The sequence below is a fragment of the Herpailurus yagouaroundi genome, unplaced genomic scaffold (genome assembly GCF_014898765.1).
Source record: "Herpailurus yagouaroundi ecotype Mexico unplaced genomic scaffold, PumYag 210, whole genome shotgun sequence".
NCBI lineage: Eukaryota > Metazoa > Chordata > Mammalia > Carnivora > Felidae > Herpailurus > Herpailurus yagouaroundi.
In genome coordinates, this window is record NW_024412441.1 from 27,704,675 (window position 1) to 27,728,548 (window position 23,874).

The window sequence follows — 23,874 nt, forward strand, 5'->3', positions numbered from 1 at the left end:
GATCCCAGTGTTGTGGGATCCCCTGTGTCAGGTTCCGTGCTGAGCGTGGGGCCTTTTTAAGATTCTTTCTTCCTCTGCCCCTCTCTCCTTACACATGTCCACTGTCTCTCTCAAAAACCAATAAAAATTAAATATATGTATATAGATAGATTTCAAAAGACAAAAAAAAAATATCAAAGAATGGTGAGCCAAGTACAAAAGGTACAACTGCATAATGAGAATGCTCATAGGAAAAGAAAGACATGCCTTTCAAGAAATGTTAAAAATTTAGGGCGCCTGGGTGGCTTAGTCAGTTAAGCATCTGACTGGATTTCAGCTCGGATCATGATGTTACAGTTCGTGGGTTCAAGCCCTACATCAGGCTCTTTGCTTAGAGCACAGAGCCTGCTTAGGATTCTCTCTCCCCCTTGTCTGCCCCTCCTCCAGTCTCACACATGTTCTCTCTCTCTCTCTCTCTCTCTAAATAAACTCTTAAATATTTTAAAAGTTCCTTAGAGAAGGAAAATGATGTAGGTCAGACTCAGAAAACAATACTGAAGAAGAACAAAATGGGAGGATTAACCTGACTTCAAGACTTACTATAAAACTACAGCAATCAAGACAATGTGATATTGGTAGAAGAATAGAGAAATAGATCAGTAGGAGAGAATAGAGAGCCCAGAAATAGACCCATATAAATATAGTCAGCTGATCTTTGACAGTGGAGGGAAAGATAACCTTTTAAACAAATGGTGCTAAAACAATTAGACATCCACCTGTAAAAAAAAAAAAAAAAAAAAAAAAAAATTGAATCTAGATACAGACCTCATACCCTTCACAAAAATTATCTCAAAAGTGGATCATAAGCCTACATGTAAAACAAAAAACTGTGAAACTCCTAGAAAATAACTGGAGAAAACCTAGGTGAATTTGAGTGTAACAATGACTTTTTAGAACAGCAAAGGTATGATCCATGAAAGAATTGATAAGCTATATGTATACACACACACACACACACACACACACACACACACACATACATACACAGACACACACACACATATATGTTTAAATTGTAAGTATTTGTTCTGCGAAAGATAATGTCAAGAGAATGAGAAGGCATAGACTGGGAGAAAATATTTGCAAAGGACGTACATCTGATAAAGGACTGTTATCCTAAAATATGCAAAGAACTACTAAAACTCAACAGTAAGAACACAAAAAACCTGATTTAAAACTGGGCCAAAAAACTTACACCGAAGAAGATAAACAGATGGCAAATAAGCATATGAAAAGATATTCCACACCATATGTCATCAGGGAAGTGCAAATTAAAACCACCGCATGCCTATTAGAATGGCCAAAATCTGAAAAAGACATGGAGCAATAGGAACTCTCATTCAGAAAATCTGGTAGGGGGTACAAAATAGTACAGCCATTTTGACAGAAGTTTGGCAATTTCTCACAAAACTAAACCTACTCTTACCGTATGATCTAGTAACTGTTGGTGTTTATGCAACGGAGTTGAAAACATATCCACGCAAAAACCTGCATGTAGGTGTTATAAACAGCTTTGTTTATAATTGCCAAACTTTGGGAACAACCAAGGTGGCCTTCAGTAGGTAAATGGATAGATAAACTGGTACATCCAGGCAATGGAATGTCATTCAGCACTGAAAAGAAATGAGCTGTGAAGCCATGAAAAGGCGTGAAGGAAACTTAAATGCATGCTACTACCAAGCAAAAGAAGCCAATCTGAAAAGTCTACATAATGTATGATTCCAACTACATGACATGTTGGAAAAGGGAAAAGACAGTTAAAAACAAATCAGTGGTTGGGGAGGAAGGGATGAATAGATGGAACAGAGGATTTTTAGGTTGTGAAACTACTCTGTATGATACTGATTAATGGTGGATGTATGTCATTATAAATTTGTCCAAAGCTAGAGAATGTACAACACCAGAAGTGAACCCTAATGTAAACTATGGACTTTGGATGGTGATGTGTCAGTGTAAGGTCATCAATTGTAACAAATGTGCCATGTATTATTGATAATATAGAAGGCTCTGCATTTGGGGGTAGAGGAGTAATGGGAAATCTGTACCTTCCTCTCTGTTTTGGTGTGAACCTAAAACTGCTCTTAAAAAAATGAAGTCTATTAAAACATTTTCAAAAATACATTTTAGGGGCACCTGGGTGGCTCAGTTGATTATTCAAGCCCCACATCAGGCTCTGTGCTGGCAGTGTGGAGGCTGCTTGGGATTCCCTCTCTGTCCCTCTCTCCGCCCCTCACCAGCTTGCTCTCTCTCTCCCTCTCTCTCTCTCAAAGTAAATAAATAAACTTAAAAATACATTTTATAGTTGTAGAATTTTCTCAGTCTTTGAATAAGCTAGGGATTCCATTTGTGAGGAAACAACAGGACGTACGATTAAATCAGTCCTGCTGATATGTTTAAGAATCATGATCATTTTTTATAAAAATAGACATAACTGAGCTCCATTAGGTTCCTCAGGGAACATCAATATTAGGATGCTGAGGAATTTTGTAGACTTGTGAACCTGGCCAGTTTCTTTTTTCAGTGTTCATATCACTTAAAATAATCATTTTTATCAGTTTTTTAATGTTTATGTTAAGAGAAAGAGAGCAGGTGCACGCACACATGAACAGGAGGAGGAGAGAGAGCGAGAGAGAGAGAATCCCAGGCCAGCTCCGTGCTCAGTGTGGAGCCTGATGCAGAGGTTGATCGTGACCTGAGCCAAAATAAAGAGTTGGATGCTTAACCAAGTTCCCCAGATGCCTCTCAGTTGTTGTTGTTGTTGTTGTTGTGTTAAAGATCTGAACAGGGGCGCCTGGGTGGCTCAGTCAGTTGGACGCCTGACTTCAGCTCAGGTCATGATCTCACAGCTCATGAATTCAAGCCCCACATTGGACTCTGTGCTGACAGCTCAGAGCCTGGAGCCTGCTTCAGATTCTGTGTGTGTCTCTCTCTCGCCTTCAAAAGTAAACATACATTAAAAATATTAAAAAAAAAAAAGATCTGAACATGCAACAATTCTGAAGCGGTGATAATTTGTAATTATTCATTTGCTTGGAATCAATATAGGCATATGCATCGAGGAAATTAGACCATTGCACGCATGGCATTCATTTTTTGTTCCAGTGCTCCCCTTAGGAATAATATGTGATTATAGTCAGAATTTCCTGTGGCGAGCCATTATTTATTTAAGTCAGCTTTGTTATAGGAATCCCATTTTTGCAGCTCTTGACAACTATTAGAACCATAGCAAGTAAAAACGAAGACGAGATAGAGTTTAAGAAGATAAAGATCTCTGATCTATAGACTTAGAGGAATCTGCACGAAATACAAAAACAGCATGGAATCTTCTCTCTGTGGAAGACAAATGATTTCTCAACCCCATATTCATTTAAGCCAAGAAATAGCAGAACCCTCAGACAAATAAACATGGACAAACATATATATATAAAGCCAGATTTTTGGTTCCCACATCCTGTTTTTTTGTCGATCATTAGATGGGTAGACCATAAAATTGAAACTCAGATCCCAACATTCAGCTACTAGTGTGGATAATAGTTGATTATGTATAAATCAGAATTAGAAACAAAATTACACTTAGCCAAGAGTCGGGTTTGGCAAGCAAGAGCCAGAAAGAGCCTATAATTGTCACACATGAAACCCCAGAAGAGCCTGGGAAGGACTCAAGAAGTCCTGGTCTGAATGAAGGTCACTTTTTAGGCTTTCCAAAGTAAACTTTCAAAGAAAACTCAGATTTTGTTAGTTATTCTGTACACAAATTCATTATGTGAAGAACAGTCGATAGTTTTCCAAGAACCAAGGCAAAAGCAGGATTTATTAGAGGAGGGGAAAAAAAAAAAAAAAACAGTACACACAGTCTCAAAACAGTGAATCTCATTTACATACTTTGGAGGATAACCTAATTTGCCAGTATGTTGCAAAAAGGTCAGCCTGGGCATTTTGTTCTTGAGTAGGGACCAACCAAAAATATCAAAATTCCATTGGTTTTAGAGTCCAAAAAATGGTAAACATCTTGCCACAGAGAGTGAGACACTGATTGTATGAAATATCTTCCTATGTCCTTCCATTAGCACTTATACCTTATATTAGGCCAGGCCTGAAACATTTCCCTCATCACAATTCTTTAGGTGGAGTTAATAGGCCACCAGGTTAAGCTTTTTCTCCTACCTCTTTAAATTTTGTTTATGTTACAGGAGTTTATTTTTATTGATGACTAGAATATATTTAACTTGCTGGTACTGTATAAATGTAAAATCCTTTTGCCCTTTAATAGTTCCATCCCATACTAAAGTCCTCTGAACTATGTTAATTTTGTTATACAGTGCCAATTAGATGTTCTGTCAAATGTTGAACTTAGCTAAGTGTTTTAAACTTTCAGAATGGACTCAAATGTTATATCAAGATGGTTTGGTAATATAGTCTGATTGGTCAAATGTATAATTGTCTAAAGTTAAATCCTTTTGTTTTATTGAAGAATCTTTTATTAGAATATGATAAGCAGTCAGAGCAGTTGGATGTGGAAAAAGAACGTGCTAATAATTTTGAACATCACATAGAAGAACTTACAAGACAATTAAGGAATTCAACTTTTCAGGTAAAAAAATTTTGTGGAGGTATAATTGACATGCAACATTATATTAGTTTAGTTTCAGGTGTACATCATGATTTGCATATATTTTGAAGTCTGGTTAACACCTATCCATACGTAGTTACAGAATTTTTTTTCCTTGCAATTAGAACTTTTAGGATTTACTCTCTTAACAACTTTCAAATATTCAATACAGTGTTATTAACTATAGCACCATGCTGTACATTTCATGACTTATTTATTTTATAACTGGAAGTTTATAACCTTTGACTGCCTACACTTATTTCACCCACCCCCACCCTGTGCCTCTGGCAACGACATATTCTATGAGCTTAGTTGTTTTGTTTTTTTTTTTTAATTGCACATATATGAGAGATCATATGGTATTTATCTTTCTCTGATTTATTTCACTTAGCATGATGCCCTCAAGGTCCATCCATGTTGCCACAGCTGGCAAGATTTCATACTTCTGTATGGCTGTATGGCCAAATAATATTCCATTTCATATATGCACACACATACACATACATACATACATATACCACATGTTTTTTATCCATTCATCCATCAGTGAACACTTAGGTTGTTTCCTTATCCTGGCCATTGTAAGTCATGCTGCAGTAAATGTGGTTGTGCTTATATCTTTTTGAGTTAGTGTTTCTATTTTCTTCGAATAAATACCCAGAAGTGTAATTACTGGATCATATGGTAGTTCTGTTTTTAATTTTTTGAGAACTTCCATAAGGTTTTCCACAGTGGCTGCACCAATTTACATTCCCAACCCTTTTCTCCACATCCTTGCCAACACTTGCTGTTTCTGTTTTTCTGATGATAGCCATTCTAACAGATATAAGATGATATTTCATTGTGGTTTTGATTTGCATTTCTTTGATAATCAGTGATGTTGAACATCTTTTCATGTACCTGTTAGCCATTTGTATGTCTTTGGAAAAATGCCTGTATAGATATTCTGCCCATTTTTAAATCGAATTGTTTGGTTTTTTGCTTTTGAATTGTACAAGTTCTTTATTTAGGCTGTTAACCCATTATCAGATATAAGATTTGCAAATGCTTTCTCCCATTCAATAGGTTGCCTTTTCATTCTGTTGATGGTTTCCTTTGCTATATAAAGAAGGTTTTGAATTTGATGCAGTCCCATTTGTTAATTTTTATTTTTGTTGCCTTTGCTTTTGGTATCAGGTTCAAAATATCATTGACAAGACCAGTGTCAAGGAGCATACTGCCATTGTCTAGGAGTCTTATGGTTTCAGGTCTTACATTCAAACCTTTAAACCATTTTAAGTTAATTTTTGTGTAAGATGAAGGTAGTGGTCCAGTTTCATTCATTTGTATGTGGACATGCAACTTGTCCAACACCATTTATTGGAAGAGACTGTACATTTCTTATTGTATATTCCTGGCTCCTTTGTCATAAGTGAATTGACCATATTATCATAGGTTTATCTCTGGGCTCTTTGTTTCATTGACCTGCATGTCTGCTGTTATGCCAGTACCATACTGTTTTGAGTACTATAGTTTTGTAATATAGTATGAAATTGGGGAGCATGATAGCTCCAGTTTCATTCTTCTTTTTCAAGATTGCTTTGGCTATTTGGGCTCTTCTTAGGTTCTGTACAAATTTTGGGATTGTTCTAGTTCCCTGAAAAATGCCATTGAATTTTTCATAGGGATTGCATTGAATCTGTAGATTGCTTTGGTCAGGATAACAATATTTGGACTTTTGAAAAATATTCTTCCAATCTATGAGCATAGAATATCTTCCCATTTATTTCTGTCATTTTCAATTTCTTCCATCAGTGTCTTAAAGTTTTAAGTCTTTCACCTCTTTGAATTTATTACTAGGTACTTTTTTTCTTTTGATGCAGTTTTAAGTGGGATTGTTTATTCTTAATTCTTCTTTCTGATAGTTTGTCATTAGTGTATAGAAAACAACAGATTTCTGTATATTGATCTTGTATTCTGCAGCTTTACTGAATTTGTTTATTCTAATAGTTTTTTGGTGGAATCTTTAGGGTTTTCTATACATAGTATCCTGTCATCTGCAAATAGTGACAGTTTTACTTCTTCTTTTGTAATTCGGATGCCTTTTCTTTTTCTTGCTTATTGTTGTGGCTAGGACTTCTAATACTATGTTAAATAAAAATGTCACAAGTAGGAATCTTGTCTTGTTCCTGATCTTAGAGGAAAAACTTTTCACTATTGAGTATGATGTAGTTGTGGGCTTGTCATATACGGCCTTTATTATGTTGAGGTACATTCCTTACACACCCACTTGGTTGAAAGGGCTTTTCAGGTAATTTTAAATTGAGTAAAAGCAAACATGAAAATTGTAATAAATATGTTTAAATTTCAGTATTTTTGCATAAAAACTTTTAATTAAAGTTAATATAAACTTAATTTCATTTTCTTTTTCCCCCTGCTGGGGGAAGACTATGACAAAACAGCTGGCAACTCTCCTGTCTTATCTACTGCTCTAATCTCAGCTCCTTGGGGTATTTTTGGTTTTGTTTCTTTTTTGCTTTTCCTCTGCCAGTGCTTGTGGTCTCTTGTAATGTTTGCCAAATTTATTTTAACAATAGTGTTTTAAACTTCTTCTCGATTTTACATTATGTGGAATTGTTTTTGAAATCTTCAGTTTTCAAATTGTGCCATAATCTCATAATGTATTATTTTATTCTTCCTGTCTTGTACATATTTTTCTGCATGTTTACAGTAGTGAACATTTGTCATTCTAGTGTGAAAAATTAAATTCTGATAATGAAGATCTCCTGGCTCGTATTGAGACACTACAGTCTAATGCAAAGTTATTAGAAGTACAGATATTAGAAGTCCAAAAAGCCAAAGCAGTGGCAGACAAAGAGTTGGAAGCCGAAAAACTTCAGAAAGAACAGAAGATAAAGGTACAAACAGTCCCATGGGATTAATTTGTTATATAGTGATATTTTTATTATATTACTTAAGTGAAGGAAAGACTATGAATACAAGAGTTCATTAATTCCCTAATATATGTGAGCTATGAATTTGAGAATCCCAAGATATAATTTTGAGGTGCACATTTTTTAAATATTAAAAGGTTTTCAAGCTTTTTTTTTGTATTTTAGTATGTCCAATTCATTTTATAGACCCTTACAAATACCTTTTTTTAATGCTAGTTGGCTTGGGGGGATGAGGTGGCAATATTTTTATTTTTAATTTCAGGAGCATGCCAGTTCTGTAAATGAACTTGAAGAACTTCAGCTTCAACTTCAGAAGGAAAAGAAACAGCTTCAGAAAACTATGCAAGAATTAGAGCTGGTTAGAAAGGTAAAATAAAATACTAAATTCAAAACTAAGATCAATATTCACAGTGTTAAACTATTCTAATAGTTTAGAAAGGAAATATGTCAAAAATAAGGTTTTTGAGGTACCAAAATAATCATGTGTAGATTGTCAGCCTCAAAAAATTGCAAGTTTAACTTATTTCTCTCAGTCCTGTTTTTTCAGAAGAATCTAGGCTCAAAAATGATTAGATTTTGGTTTGATACTTCATTTTTTGTACAGGATTATTCTAGGACACATGAAGATCTAATTAATGTCAAAAATGGGAATTTGTATTATACTTAAAACTTCGGCTAATTTTTCTCTACTTCTTCAAAGATGAGGCCAAAAAGAAAAGTACTGTAAGAGCTGCTTAAAATGTTAATATTTTAGGGGCACCTGAGTGGCTCAGTTGGTCAAGCGTCTGACTATTGATTGTGATCTCACAATTTAAGAGATTGAGCCGCACTGAGAGCATGGAGCCTGCTTAGGATTCTCTCTCTACCCCTCCTTCTCTGTCCCTCCCTGGCTCGCTCTCTCTCAAAATAAATAAATTAATTTAAAAAAATTTTTCAATGTTAATATTTTATAAATAAGAGCTCCATGGGTAGAACTATGAATTGTGGTTAATGAAAATTATGATGAAATTCAGTGAAACTGAGAAAGTTAGATTAAACTATTAGAAAATATTTTATTTTATAAAATTACAAATTAGAAAGTACCAATTTCTAGTTTGTTCATATGTGTAAACTTTCCATATTACAGAAAAGCATAATAGAATATGTTTATTCCTGTGGCATAATTTATAATTATGCAATTAACAGTTTTGCAAATCAACTGATCTACTATTATGTGGATCTTTTATTTCTGATATGTGCAGGATGCCCAGCAAACCACATTGATGAATATGGAGATAGCTGATTATGAACGTTTGATGAAAGAACTAAATCAAAAGTTAGCTAATAAAAACAGCAAGATAGAAGATTTGGAGCAAGAAATAAAAATTCAGAAGCAGAAACAAGAAACCCTGCAAGAAGAAATGGGTGAGTAAAACAAAATTCACTTTAACTTACAATAATTTCATCATAACAGAACACAGGGCAGCAACATTAGTTGTTCATTTCACCAGTCTTTGACTGCCAACCAGAGCTTTCACACAATGCTCACTATTCTTAAGGACCAGGAGGGTTGTAAAACCATGTTTTGTTTGGATGTGTACAGTCAGCGTTGGTGAATAATGCATTCACTTATTTAAACATTTCTTAAGTACCTGCTATGTGAGTGATACAAAGGTAAGAAATGGTCTTATCCACGATTTGCTGGTTGTCAGCAGAGTAGGAACATCAAATAGCAATTAAACCTTCTTTTTAAGGTGATTACATTCCATTCTTTCCATAAAATGATTTCTCATGTATGCACCTAAAGCTCTAAATATCCCCAGGCACTCCTTCAGCCACATCTCATAAGTTGGTATGTTATACTTCTTATTCCACTCAAGATTTTTTAAATTTCCTTTGGATTTCTTCTTTGACCCATGGGTTATTTACAAGTGTGTTATTTAATTTGTTTGAAGGAATTTCAAATATCTTTCTGTTAATGATTTCTAACTGAATTCTGTTGTAGTTAAAAAACATATTCTGCATGATTTCAGTCCTTTTAAGTTTATTCAGTTTTGTATTAGGGTTCAGAATAAGATTTCTTTTGGTGAATGCTCCTTAGGCACTCGAAAACAATGTGTTCAACTGTATTAGTTGTTGGATAGAGTGTTCTAACTAATGTCAATTAAGTCAAGTTAGGTGACTGTTTAAGTTTTCTGTATTTTTAATGATTTTCTGATTACTGCTTTATCAAGTATGGAGAGAGGGATGTTGAATTTCCTGAACATAACTGTGGATTTCTTTCTCTTTTCATTTCTGTTAGTTTTGGCTTCACATATTTAGAAACTCTGGAATTAGCTACATTTACATTTAGAATCATTACTTGTTCTTGGTAATTTAATTCCTCTATTATTATGAAATGTGTCTTATCACTAGTAATATTTATTTTTCTAAAGTCCACTTTGATATTAATCTAACCACTCCAGCTTTCTTTTGTTTATTGTTTATATAGCATGTCTTTTCCTATCCTTTGGCTTGCGACCTAAGTCTATAAAATACTCCTTTTAGATAGCATATAGTTGGGTCTTCCTTTTCTCTCCAAGCTGACAGTCTCTGCTATTTAATTGGAATATATAAGTCATTTATTTTTAACATAAATATTTATGTGATTAGATTTAAATCTATCTTGCTGATTATTTTCTATTGTTCTTGTAATTCATTTCCTTTCTCCTCTTTTATCTGCCTTCTTTTGAATTAATTTATATGATGCTATTTTATCTCTTTTATTAGCTATACCATTGTTAGTGTTTAGTGGCGGGTTTTGGGTTTATAATATATCATAAATTTATTACAGATTACATTTAAGTAAATTATACCACTTCATATATAGTATAAGAATCTTACAGTACTGTTTGTTTCCCCATTGTTGGTCTTTGCTTTATTTTTATCACACATTTGCTTCACATGTTTTTCACGTGTGTTAGGAATGTAATAACTGTGTTGTTTTTCTTTAAAAATATTTCTTTATTAAAGAGAGATATGTAAACCATGGCCCACAGTTATTCATATATATATGTAGGTTTTTATATTTGTGTGTGTGTGTGTGTGTGTGTGTGTGTGTGTGTGTGTGTGTGTATATATATATATATATGTATATAAAGGTTTTATTGAAACATTGCCATGTACATTTGTGTGTATCACCTATGGCTACTTTCATGCTATAACAGCACAGTTGAGTAGTTGTAACAGATACTGTATCACCTGCAACACTATAATATTTATTACCTCACCATGTAAAACATTTTCCAATCCCTGTTTTAAACAAATAAAAAACTAGAAAAAAATTTTTTAACTATTTACCCACATATTTACCATCTCTGTTGCTCTTCATTTCATGTATATCCAGATTTCATCAAGTATGACTTTCCTTTTGCCTGAAGGACTTCCTTTAACATATCTTGTACTGTGGGCTGTAGGTATTGAATTCTGTTATGTCTTTCACCCCCAAAAAATTGTCTTCATTCTTTTCTTAACTGTAAAATTTTATTCTTTTTTTTTTTTTTTACATCCAAGTTAGTTACTATATAATACAACAATGATTTCAGGGTAGATTCCATAATGCCTGTTACCCATTTAGCCCATCCCCCCCTCCCTCCCACAACCCCTCAACTAACCCTCTGTTTGTTCTCCATGTTTAAGAGTCTTATGTTTTTCCCCCTCCCCGTTTTTATATTACTTTTCCTTCCCTTCCCTTGTGTTCATCTGGTATGTGTCTTAAAGTCCTCAGAGTGAAGTCATATAATATTTGTCTTTCTCTGACTAATTTTGCTTAGCATAATACCTTTAGTTCCATCCACATACTTGCAAATGGCAAGATTTCATTCTTTTTGATGGCTGAGTAATACTCCATTGTCTATATATACCACATCTTCTTTATCCATTCATCCATATGTGGACGTTTGGGCTCTGTCCATACTTTGATTGTTGTTGCTAGTGCTGCTATAAACATTGGGGTGCATGTGTCCCTTCAAAACAGCACACCTGTATCCCTTGGATAAATACCTAGTAGTGCAATTGCTGGGTCATAGGGTAGTTCTGTTTTTACTTTTTTGAGGAAACTCCATAATGTTTCCAGAGTGGCTGCACCAGTTTGCATTCCCACCAGCAGTGCAACAGGGTTCCTCTTTCTCTACATCTTCGCCAACATCTGTTGTTGCCTGAGTTATTAATTATACCCATTCTGACTGATGGGAGGTGGTATCTCATTGTGGTTTTGATTTGTATTCCCTGAAGATGAGTGATGTTGAGCATTTTTCATGTGTCTGTTGGCCATCTGGATGTCTTCCTTGGATAAGTGTTTATTCATGTCTGTTGCCCTTTTCTTCACTGGATTATTTGTTTTTTGGGTGTTGAGTTTGATAAGTTCTTTATAGATTTTGGATAATAACCCTTTATCTGATATGTCGTTTGCAAATATTTTCTCCCATTCCATCGGTTGCCTTTTAGTTTTACTGATTGTTGACTTCAAGTTTCATAGCATTGTAGTCTGAAATATGCACAGTATGATCTTGATCTTTTTGTACTTGTTGAGGGCTGATTTGTGTTCCGGTATGTGGTCTGTTCTGGAGAACGATCCATGTGCACTAGAGAAGAATGTATATTCCGCTGCTTTAGGATGAAATCTTCTGCATATATCTGTTAAGTCCATCTGGTCCAGTGTTTCATTCAAAGACATTGTTTCCTTGTTGGTTTTTTGTTTACATGATCTGTCTATTGCTGGAAGTGGGCGTGTTGAAGTCCCCTACTATTATGGTATTATTATCAATGAGTTTTTTATGTTTGTGATTAATTGATTTATATGCTTGGGTGTTTCCACAGTTGGCGCATAAATGTTTACAATTGTCAGGTCTTCTTGGTGGATAGACCCCTTAATTATGGTAAAATGCCCTTCTTCATCTCTTGTTACGGTCTTTATTTTAAAGTCTAGATTGTCTGATATAAATATGGCTACTCTGGCTTTCTTTTATTGACCATTAGCATGATAGATGCTTCTCCATCCCCTCATTTTCAATCTGAAGGTGTCTTTAGATTAAAGTGGGTGTCTTGAGGGGCGCTTGGGTGGCACGGTCGGTTAAGCGTCCGCTTTAGCCAGGTCACGATCTCGTGGTCCGTGAGTTCGAGCCCCGCATCAGGCTCTGGGCTGATGGCTCAGAGCCTGGAGCCTGTTTCCGATTCTGTGTCTCCCTCTCTCTCTGCTCCTCCCCCGTTCATGCTCTGTCTCTCTCTGTCCCAAAAATAAATAAACGTTGAAAAAAAATAAAAATAAAAAAAAAAGTGGGTGTCTTGTAAACAGCATATAGATGGATCTTGTTTCCTTGTCCATTCTGTCACCCTATGTCTTTTGATTGGAGCATTTAATACATTGATTTACAGTGAGCACTGAAAGATATGAATTTATTACCATTATGTTACTTGTAGAGTTGGAGTTTCTGCTGGTGTTCTTTCGTTCTTTCTAGTCTTTGTTCCTTTTGGTCTTTATTTTATTTATTTATTTATTTACTTACTTACTTACTTACTTACTTACTTATTTATTTAGTCTTTTCTCCCTCAGGGAACCCTCCTTAAAATTTCTTGCAGGACTTGTGTAGTGGTCACGAACTCCTTTAATTTTTGTTCGGGAAACTTTTAATCTGTCCTATTTTGAATGACAGCCTTGCTGGATAAAGAGTTCTTGGCTGCATATTTTTTCTGATTCACCACATTGAATATATCCTGCCACTCCTTTCTGGCTTGCCAAGTTTCTGTGGACAAGTCTGCTGCAAATCTGATTTGTCTTCCCTTGTAGGTTAAGAACTTTTTTCCTTTGCTGCTTTCATGATTCTCTCCTTGCCTGAGTATTTTGTGAATTTGACTATGATAGGCCTTGTTGACAGTTGTTTTTTTTTTAATCTAATGGGAGTCCTCTGTGCTTCCTGGATTTTGATGTCTGTGTCTTCCCCCAGCTTAGGAAAGTTTTCTGCTATGATTTGCTCCCATAACCCTTCTACCTCTTTTTCTCTCTCTTCATCTTCTGGGACCCCTATGATTCTAACGTTGTTCCTTTTTAATGAGTCACTGATTTCTCTAATTCTTAAATTGTGCTCTTTTTCCTTAGTCTCCCTCTTTTTTTCTGCTTCATTATTCTCCATAAGTTTGTCCTCTATATCACTGATTCTCTGCTCTGTCTCATCCATCCTTGTCGCCATGGCATCCATTCGAGATTTCAGCTCAGTTATAACATTTTTTATTTCATCCTGACTGGCTTTTACTTCTTTTATCTCTGCAGAAAGGGATTCTAATCTATTTTCGACTCCAGCTCATATTCTTATTTCATGATTCTAATTCTGGTTAGACATCTTGCTTGTATCTGTGTTAGTTAAGCCCCTTCCTGTCATTTCTTCCTGTCATGTCTTTCTTTTGGGATGAATTCCTTCGTTTCGTCATTTTGAGGGGAGAATGCCTTCATTTTTGAAAGATAGTTCTGCTGGGTATAGAATTTTATGATGTGCCTTGTTATGTTTTCTTTCCCTGTTTATATCCTCCTTGTGGTTTTTTGCATTTCTTTGCTGTATTTAGATTTTCTAGTTTTTTTCAAGTTGATCATATTTTTGGCCATTGTTTACTTTATTCTTTCTTGTTTAAATCTTCCTTCTTTTTTCCCCTGAGACTCCAATTACACACATTAGACCACTTGATATATCACCATAGATTAGTGATAATTTGTTCATTTTTTCTATTTTTTTTCACTTTCTGAGCTTCTTTTTGGATACTTTCTATTATTAAATATAATATAGTTTCTATTCTTGTTGTTTCTATTAGTAAGTAATTTTTAAATTCTCTCATCTCCAGAGTCTAATATTTTATTACCATCCAGTGATATTTTCTTGAGGTATTATATTTTTCATCTCCAGAAATTCCATATGTGGTTTTTTTTGTTCCTGTTTTCCATTTATCTCTTCATTATATTTTCCTTCCAGTCTTTAAGCATATTCTGTGATTTATTGTTCTAAATCTATTGATTGAATTTTTTTCTCCTGTTATCAGTAATAATTCCCTGCTTCTTTGCATGGGAAATAATTTTTTAATTGGATGTGAATTTTACATGTTGAGTGCTAGATTTTTTTGTTTAAGTTAAATAAGTTTCAGTTATATGACAAATGGTTTTGTCTGCTCGGGGAATTTTCAAACCCAGTATCCATTTTATATTTACTTTTAACAGAAAGCACTGATAATCCAGATAATCCAGATTTGTATTTTCAATGGCATCCCCACAATAAATAAACAAATCTCCCATGATGTTTCATAATGGGTACTTCATTCAACCTGTAGCCAAATCACAGCTGAATAAACGTGATTCCATGAATAAACAAAGGAATGAAGCCACATATGCAGAGTTCTGATATCTGCCTGCATCCAGGGGGGAAAAAATAACATATTCAGATAATCGAAACGACTGTAGAGTTTCCAGACAATTCACTATGCATGTATCTCTTATGTACATACCATATTTTCCAACTGTGTTCTTGGTGCATTGAATGGTAGAACTCTAGATTATGTTCCTTAAGTAAAACATTTGGGATTCTTTTGTTGTTGTTTTTTTTCAATATATGAAATTTATTGTCAAATTGGTTTCCATACAACACCCAGTGCTCATCCCAAAAGGTGCCCTCCTCAATACCCATCACCACCCTCCCCTCTCTCCCACCCCCCATCAACCCTCAGTTTCTTCTCAGTTTTTAAGAGTCTCTTATGCTTTGGCTCTCTCCCACTCTAACCTCTTTTTTTTTTTTTCCTTCCCCTCCACCATGGGTTTCTGATAGGTTTCTCAGAATCCACATAAGAGTGAAAACATAAGGTATCTGTCTTTCTCTGTATGGCTTATTTCACTTAGCATCACACTCTCCAGTTCCACCCATGTTGCTACAAAGGGACATATTTCATTCTTTCTCATTGCCACGTAGTATTCCATTGTGTATATAAACCACTATTTCTTTATTCATTCATCAGTTGATGGACATTTAGGCTCTTTCCATAATTTGGCTATTGTTGAGAGTGCTGCTATAAACATTGGGGTACAAGTGCCCCTATGCATCAGTACTCCTGTATCCCTTCGGTAAATTCCTAGCAGTGCTATTTCTGGGTCATAGGGTAGGTCTATTTTTAATTTTTTGAGGAACTTCCACACTGTTTTCCAGAGTGGCTGCACCAATTTGCATTCCCACCAACAGTGCAAGAGGGTTCCCCTTTCTCTACATCCTCTCCAGCATCTATAGTCTCCTGATTTGTTCATTTTGGCCATTCTGACTGGCGTGAGGGGATATCTGAGTGTGGTTTTGATTTGTATTTCTCTGATAAGGAGCGACGTTGAGCATCTTTTCATGTGCCTGTTGGCCATCCGGATGTCTTTAGAGAAGTGTCTGTTCATGTTTTCTGCCCATTTCTTCACTGGATTATTTGTTTTTTGGGTGTGGAGTTTGGTGACCTCTTTATAGATTTTGGATACTAGCCCTTTGTCTGATATGTCATTTGCAAGTATCTTTTCCCATTCCGTTGGTTGCCTTTTAGTTTTGTTGGTTGTTTCCTTTGCTGTGCAGAAGCTTTTTATCTTCATAAGGTCCCAGTAATTCATTTTTGCTTTTAATTCCCTTGCCTTTGGAGATGTGTCGAGTAAGAAATTGCTGAGGCTGAGGTCAGAGAAGTCTTTTCCTGCTTTCTCCTCTAGGGTTTTGATGGTTTCCTGTCTCACATTCAGGTCCTTTATCCATTTTGAGTTTATTTTTGTGAATGGTGTGAGAAATGGTCTAGTTTCAATCTTCTGCATGTTGCTGTCCAGTTCTCCCAGCACCATTTGTTAAAGAGACTTTTTTCCATTGGATGTTCTTTCCTGCTTTGTCAAAGATGAGTTGGCCATACATTTGTGGGTCTAGTTCTGGGGTTTCTATTCTATTCCATTGGTCTATGTGTCTGTTTTTGTGCCAATACCATGCTGTCTTGATGATGACAGCTTTGTAGTAGAGGCTAAAGTCTGGGATTGTGATGCCTTCTGCTTCAGTCTTCTTCAAAATTACTTTGGCTATTCGGAGCCTTTTGTGGTTCCATATGAATTTTAGGATTGCTTGTTCTAGCTTCGAGAAGAATGCTGGTGCAATTTTGATTGGGATTGCATTGAATGTGTAGATAGCTTTGGGTAGTATTGACATTTTGACAATATTTATTCTTCCAATCCATGAGCATGGAATGTTTTTCCATTTCTTTATATCTTCTTCAATTTCCTTCATAAGCCTTCTGTAGTTTTCAGCATACAGATCTTTTCCATCTTTGGTTACATTTATCCTTAGGTATTTTATGCTTCTTGGTACAATTGTGAATGGGATCAGTTTATTTGTCTTTCTGTATCTTCATTATTAGTGTATAAGAATTCAACTGATTTCTGTACATTGATTTTGTATCCTGCAACTTTGCTGAATTCATATATCAGTTCTAGCAGACTTTTGGTGGAGTCTATCGGATTTTCCATGTATAATATCATGTCATCTGCAAAAAGCGAAAGCTTGACTTCATCTTTGCCAATTTTGATGCCTTTGATTTCCTTTTGTTGTCTGATTGCTGATGCTAGAACTTCCAACACTATGTTAAACAACAGCGGTGAGAGTGGACATTCCTGTTGTGTTCCTGATCTCAGGGAAAAAACTCTCAGATTTTCCCCATTGAGGATGATGTTAGCTGTGGGCTTTTCATAAATGGCTTTTATGATGGCTTTTATGATGTTTACGTATGTTCCTTCTATCCCGACTTTCTGAAGGGTTTTTATTAAGAAAGGGTGCTGGATTTTGTCAAAGGCCTTTTCTGCATCGATTGACAGGATCATATGGTCTTATCTTTTCTTTTACTAATGTGATGTATCATGTTGATTGATTTGCAAATGTTGAACCAGCCCTGCATCCCAGGAATGAATCCCACTTGATCATGGTGAATAATTCTTTTTATATGCTCTTGAATTCTAGTTGCTAGTATCTTACTGAGAATTTTTGCATCCATATTCATCAGGGATATTGGCCTGTAGTTCTCTTTTTTAACTGGGTCTCTGTCTGGTTTAGGAATCAAAGTAATACTGGCTTCATAGAATGAGTCTGGAAGTTTTCCTTCCCTTTCTATTTTTTGGAATAGCTTAAGAAGGATAGGTATTATCTCCGCTTTAAATGTCTGGTAGAACTCCCCTGGAAAGCCTTCTGGTCCTGGACTCTTATTGGGAGATTTTTGATAACCGATTCAATTTCTTCGCTGGTTATGGGTCTGTTCAAGCTTTCTATTTCCTCCTGATTGAGTTTTGGAAGTGTGTGGGTGTTTAGGAATTTGCCCATTTCTTCTAGGTTGTCCAGTTTGTTCGCATATAATTTTTCAGAGTATTCCCTGATAATTGCTTGTATCTCTGAGGGATTGGTTGTAATAATTCCATTTTTATTCATGATTTTATCTATTTGGGTCATCTCCCTTTTCTTTTTGAGAAGCCTGGCTAGAGGTTTATCAATTTTGTTTATTTTTTCAAAAAACCAACTCTTGGTTTCGTTGATCTGCTCTACAGATTTTTAGATTCTATATTGTTTATTTCTGCTCTGATCTTTATTATTTCTCTTCTTCTGCTGGGTTTAGGCTGTCTTTGCTGTTCTGCTTGTTTCCTTTAGGTGTGCTGTTAGATTTTGTATTTTGGATTTTTCTTGTTTCTTGAGATAGGCCTGGATTGCAATGTATTTTCCTCTCAGGACTGCCTTTGCTGCATCCCAAAGCGTTTGGAATGTTGTATTTTCATTTTCGTTTGTTTCCATATATTTTTTAATTTCTTCTCTAATTGCCTGGTTCACCCATTCATTCTTTAGTAGGGTGTTCTTTAACCTCCATGCTTTTGGAGGTTTTCCAGACTTTTTCCTGTGGTTGATTTCAAGCTTCATAGCATTGGGGTCTGAAAGTATGCATGGTATGATTTCAATTCTTGTATACTTATGAAGGGCTGTTTTGTGACCCAGTATGTGATCTATCTTGGAGAATGTTGCATGTGCACTCGAGAAGAAAGTATATTCTGTTGCTTTGGGATGCAGAGTTCTAAATATATCTGTCAAGTCCATCTGATCCAATTAACATTCAGGGCCCTTGTTTCTTTATTGACCGTGTGTCTAGATGATCTGTCCATTTCTGTAAGTGGAGTGTTAAAGTCCCCTGCAATTACTACATTCTTATCAATAAGGTTGCTTATGTTTATGAGTAATTGTTTTATTTATTTGGGGGCTCCCATATTCGGTGCACAGACATTTATAATTGTTAGCTCTTCCTGATGGATACTCCCTGTAATTATTATATAATATCTGTAATTCTTTATCTGTTGTGACAGCCTTTAATTTAAAGTCTAGTTTGTCTGATATAAATATGGCTACTCCAGCTTTCTTTTGACTTCCAGTAGCATGATAAATAGTTCTCCATCCCCTCATTCTCAATCTTAAGGTGTCTTCAGGTCTAAAATGAGTCTCTTGTAGACAGCAAATAGATGGGTCTTGTTTTTTTATCCATCTGATACCCTATGTCTTTTGGTTGGCACATTTAGTCCTTTTACATTCAGTGTTATTATAGAAAGATATGGGTTTAGTGTCATTGTGATGTCTATGTGTTTTATGCTTATAGTGATGTCTCTGGTACTTTGTCTCACAGGATCCCCCTTAGGATCTCTTGTAGGGCTGGTTTAGTGGTGAAGAATTCCTTCAGTTTTTGTTTGTTTGGGAAGACCTTTATCTGTACTTCTGTTGTAAATTACAGACTTGCTGGATAAAGGATTTTCAGCTGCATATTTTTTCTGTTCTTCACATTGAAGATCTCCTGCCATTCCTTTCTGGCCTGCCAAGTTTCAGAAGAGAGATCTGTCACAAGTCTTATTGGTTTCCCTTTATATGTTAGGGCACGTTTTTCCCTTGCTGCTTTCAGAATTTTCTCTTTATCCTTGTATTTTGCCAGTTTCACTATGATATATCGTGCAGAAGATTGATTCATTCAAGTTACATCTGAAGGGAGTTCTCTGTGCCTCTTGGATTTCAGTGTCTTTTTCCTTTCCCAGATCAGGGAAGTTCTTAGCTACGATTTCTTCAAGTACACCTTCAGCACTTTTCCCTCTCTCTTCCTCCTCTGGAATACCAGTTATGCGTAGATTATTTCTCTTTAGTGCATCACTTAGTTCTTTAATTTTCCCCTCATACTTCTGGATTTTTTTATCTTTTTCTCAGCTTCCTCTTTTTCCATAATTGTATCTTCTAGTTCACCTATTCTCTCCTCTGCCTCTTCAATCCGAGCCGTGGTCGTTTCCATTTTATTTCACAGCTCGTTTATAGCATTTTTTAGCTCCTCCTGACTATTCCTTAGTCTCTTGATCCCTGTAGCAATAGATTTTCTGGTGTCCTCTATACTGTTTTCAAGCTCAGTGATTAATTTCATGACTATTATTCTAAATTCACTTTCTGTTATATTGTTTAAATTCTTTTTGATCAGTTCGTTAGCTGTTGTTATTTCCTGGAGATTCTTTTGAGGGGAATTCTTCCGTTTGGTCATTTTGGATAGTCCCTGGAGTGGTGCAGACCTGCAGGGCACTTCCCCTGTGCTGTCTTGAATAACTGGATTTGGTGGGCGGGGCCACAGTCAGACCTGATGTCTGCCCCCTGCCCACCGCTGGGGCCACAGTCAGTCTGGTGTGTACCTTCTCTTCCCCTCTCCTAGCGGTGGGATTCACTGTGGGGTGGCGTGGCCCGTCTGGGCTACTTGCACACTGCCAGGCTTGTGGTGCTGGGGATCTGGTGTATTAGCTGGAGTGGATTGGCAAGGTGTACAGGGGCGGGAGGGGCAGGCTCAGCTCGCTTATCCTTCTGTGATCTGCTTCGGGAGGGGCCCTGTGGCACCGGAGGGAGTCAGACCTGCCGCTGGATGGATGGATCCACAGAAGCACAACATTGGGTGTTTGCCAGGTGCAAGAAAGTTCCCTGGCAGAAACTGGTTCCCTTTGGGATTTTGGCTGGGGGATGGGCGAGGGAGATGGCACTGGTGAGCGCCTCTGTTCCCAGCCAAGCTGAGCTCTGTTGTCCGGGGCTCAACAACTCTACCTCCTGTTGTCCTCCAGCCCTCCGGCTCTCTGATCAGATGATAAGTCCCGCTTGCTGTCTGAACACACTCCTCTGGCCCCTCCGCTTTTGCAAGCCAGACTCGGTGCCTCTGCTTGGCCAGCGGGTTGCCCCTCCGCCCCGGTTCCCTCCTGCCAGTCCGTGTAGCGGGCTTCGCCTCGCCGCCCTTCCTACCCTCTTCCGTGGGCCTCTCGTCTGCGCTTGGCTCTGGAGACTCCGTTCTGCTAGTCTTCTGGCGGTTTTCTGGGTTATTTAGGCAGGTGTAGGTGGAATCTAAGTGACTGGTGAGCCCAGCATCCTCCTACGCCGCCATCTTCCTTCTACAAACATTTCGTTTTATGAATTAGTTATTACGTGTATGTTTGATCATCAACTAAACTGAAAGAGAAGATTGATTGATACCTTGGAAAAACTAAAAAAAAGATATTTATTCAATAAATAAGTATAGAAATAAATGGTACAGGAAGTGAGTACTAGAGTTCAGAGGAGAGAGATTCTGTAGACTGAAACAATTGCAAGTTGGGCCTCAAGGTGAGTCCTAAAGGTAAGTTTTGGAGAGAAAAAGCAGACAGGGAAAGAGTATTCCTTTATGCAGCCATGGTACAAGCAAAAGTTAAAAGAAGTAACATAATTTTGGAAGTCTTGATCAGTTGGAGTGAAAGACTTGACCTGCCAGGGAGAAGTGAGGTATGATTAGGAAGACATTTTTGATCCAGTTCATGAAGTACCTGAAGAATGTATTGGGGCCCTTTTTAAAGACAGTGGGGGAAGATTGGTCTGCCAACATATTGGATTAAATGGAATGGTGTAGAATCTGCCAAAAGCCGCCAGACTAATGGCAGAAAGGGCCTTGGAAGGCTGGGCTAAGGAGATGTGGTAGAGTAGGAAAAAGATAAAACGTCCAGACAATGTTCTGGGTGGGGGGGGGGGAGGTTGCTTAATAAATTAGCAACACACATCTTAATCTGAAACCCCTCCAACATTTATCCCCACTCTGTAACTGTGTATCTCATATCTAAAGGAAATCTCCTTTCATGCCCTCGCACTCCCGCCATCATGCCCATGTTTGGGAATCCTTCCTAATCTTCAGTGTTTCCTATTCTATGAATTTTTTTTTGTCCTGTGCAAACTTTATATAACCTTTGGCTCCTGTGGATCTCTGTAGCCTTTTGTATTTCTTTCATACATTTATATCTTGCTTTATGTTATCATGTGAAATGTTATCCCCCAATTTCATTTTTAGACGGTTTGAGCTCAGGAACTTACTGTATCCTATCATAATTCCTGAAGCACTTAACAAAGGTTTTATATGTAATTTGTGCTTTAGAAAATGCTTTTCAGAACTGAGCAAATAGTTGCCAGAAGTTAACTAAATTAGACTTATAAGAAGTCATAGTTAAGATATATTCTTAAAGTATATGTGTTCATATTTACATGTAGTACAACTACATAAAGTTAATCATTGATTATAATATACTTTAGTAGCACAATTACATAGTGCCCATGTAATTGGCTTAGACCAGGTGTCCAGCACACTGTTTCTTGAAGGACCAGGAAGTCAGTCTTCACAGGCTTCACAGGCTACGTGGTCTCTATCATACACTCTTCGTCTCTTTCACAACAGGCTGTGACCAGATTTGGCCTGCTGGTTGTAGTTGGGCACCTGTGATCTAGACAGTAAATCCACTTATTCCTATATGATTTTTTTTTTTTACCTCTGTTAGCATAAATTTTTTTGTTTTTATCATGTTTTATTTGTTCCTTAGTGAATTGTCACTGACAGTCCCATTCCATAAAACAATTAGTACCACAAAAACAGACAACCAGGTATGTGCATCTGCTGTGATATAATTGGAAATACATGGCACCTCTTTTGAGGTACTTCTTAAAAGTAAAGCTTTTATCTTTTAGTTATACACTAAGTATATAACTTTATTTTAAGAGATGTATACTGAAATATTTACAGTTCAATGGATTTCTTGTGAAGAACCAAAAAAACAAAAACAATCACCCAAAAACCAGTGAGGGCATAAGGAATAGGTAAGGGTATAGGTTAGTGGCTGGCAAACTTTTTCTTTCAAGGGCCACACAGTAAATATTTTAGGCTTTACAGGTCATATCATATCTCTATCGCCATTAGTAAATTTGTCATTGTTGTACTAAAGCAAATGTGAACAATATGTAAATAAATGAACTTGACTGTGTTCTAATAAAACTCTTTACAAAACAGGCAGCAGCCAGATTTTAGCTTGCAGACCAGATTCCTGTTCTGGGTGAAATAAGATTGGCCATGTATTGGTAATTGTTAAAGCTGAGAGAGGGGTGCCGGGAGTTTATTACACTGTTGGCACTGCTGTCATGTATATTTGAAATGTTCCATAATAAAAGGTTAAGACAAGTTTCTTTTAAATATGGGTTAATACAAAGAAAAGACTTGTCATTTCTTTATTTAAAGTCATTCATAAAAATTGTTCAACCTCTTCTGAAATTATTTCCTTTACTAGCTTCACTACAGTCTTCAGTGCAACAATCTGAGGAAAAGAATACCAAAATCAAGCAGTTGCTTGTGAAAACCAAAAAAGAACTGGCAGATTCAAAGCAAGCAGTATGTTAATTTCCCATTTTCATATTTCAGTTTATGTATCTATAAATCCCTTCTTTTCTAAATATAACCAGGATTCTTATTCTTTAGGAAACTGATCACTTAATACTTCAAGCATCTTTAAAGGGTGAGCTGGAGGCAAGCCAGCAGCAAGTAGAAGTCTATAAAGTAAGATTCTTTTTACTTCTGAGGATTTACAAAAGAAGTAAGGTACCATGTAGGGATTTTTCTAAATATCCTTATGTACATATATTTATATACCCACACACATTCCCCGCCCCCCCCAATATCCTTCCTCAACATTTTGAAAAAGTAGAAGCAGTAAGCCAGGTATGGCATATAACTGGAGTATCCCATTTAGCTTAAGCTAGATTCTCTTCATGTATTTGAAAATCCTTAATGCACTAAGAATAGTACAACACAAAATCAACATGGCCCCAGAGCTGTATCTGAGCTTTCTAAATGATAGTGCAGTCACAAGAATCAGTTTATAAAATGGTTTCATATGTTTATATTGTATACATATGTATGTATGTTTCCATTATT

At 36.4% G+C, this 23,874-nt stretch overlaps 1 protein-coding gene across 2 annotated transcripts in view; it reads left to right on the forward strand.

Annotated features, from left to right (window-relative positions):
* GCC2 (GRIP and coiled-coil domain containing 2) overlaps positions 1 to 23,874 on the forward strand; it is a 65,129-nt gene that overhangs the window by 15,184 nt on the left and 26,071 nt on the right. For both annotated transcript variants that reach the window (XM_040454150.1, XM_040454149.1), the window contains exons 10-15: positions 4,511 to 4,630; positions 7,381 to 7,545; positions 7,844 to 7,948; positions 8,823 to 8,985; positions 23,231 to 23,331; positions 23,419 to 23,496. In XM_040454150.1, coding sequence (XP_040310084.1) covers positions 4,511 to 4,630; positions 7,381 to 7,545; positions 7,844 to 7,948; positions 8,823 to 8,985; positions 23,231 to 23,331; positions 23,419 to 23,496 — 732 coding nt within the window. The remainder of the gene's footprint in view (positions 1 to 4,510; positions 4,631 to 7,380; positions 7,546 to 7,843; positions 7,949 to 8,822; positions 8,986 to 23,230; positions 23,332 to 23,418; positions 23,497 to 23,874) is intronic.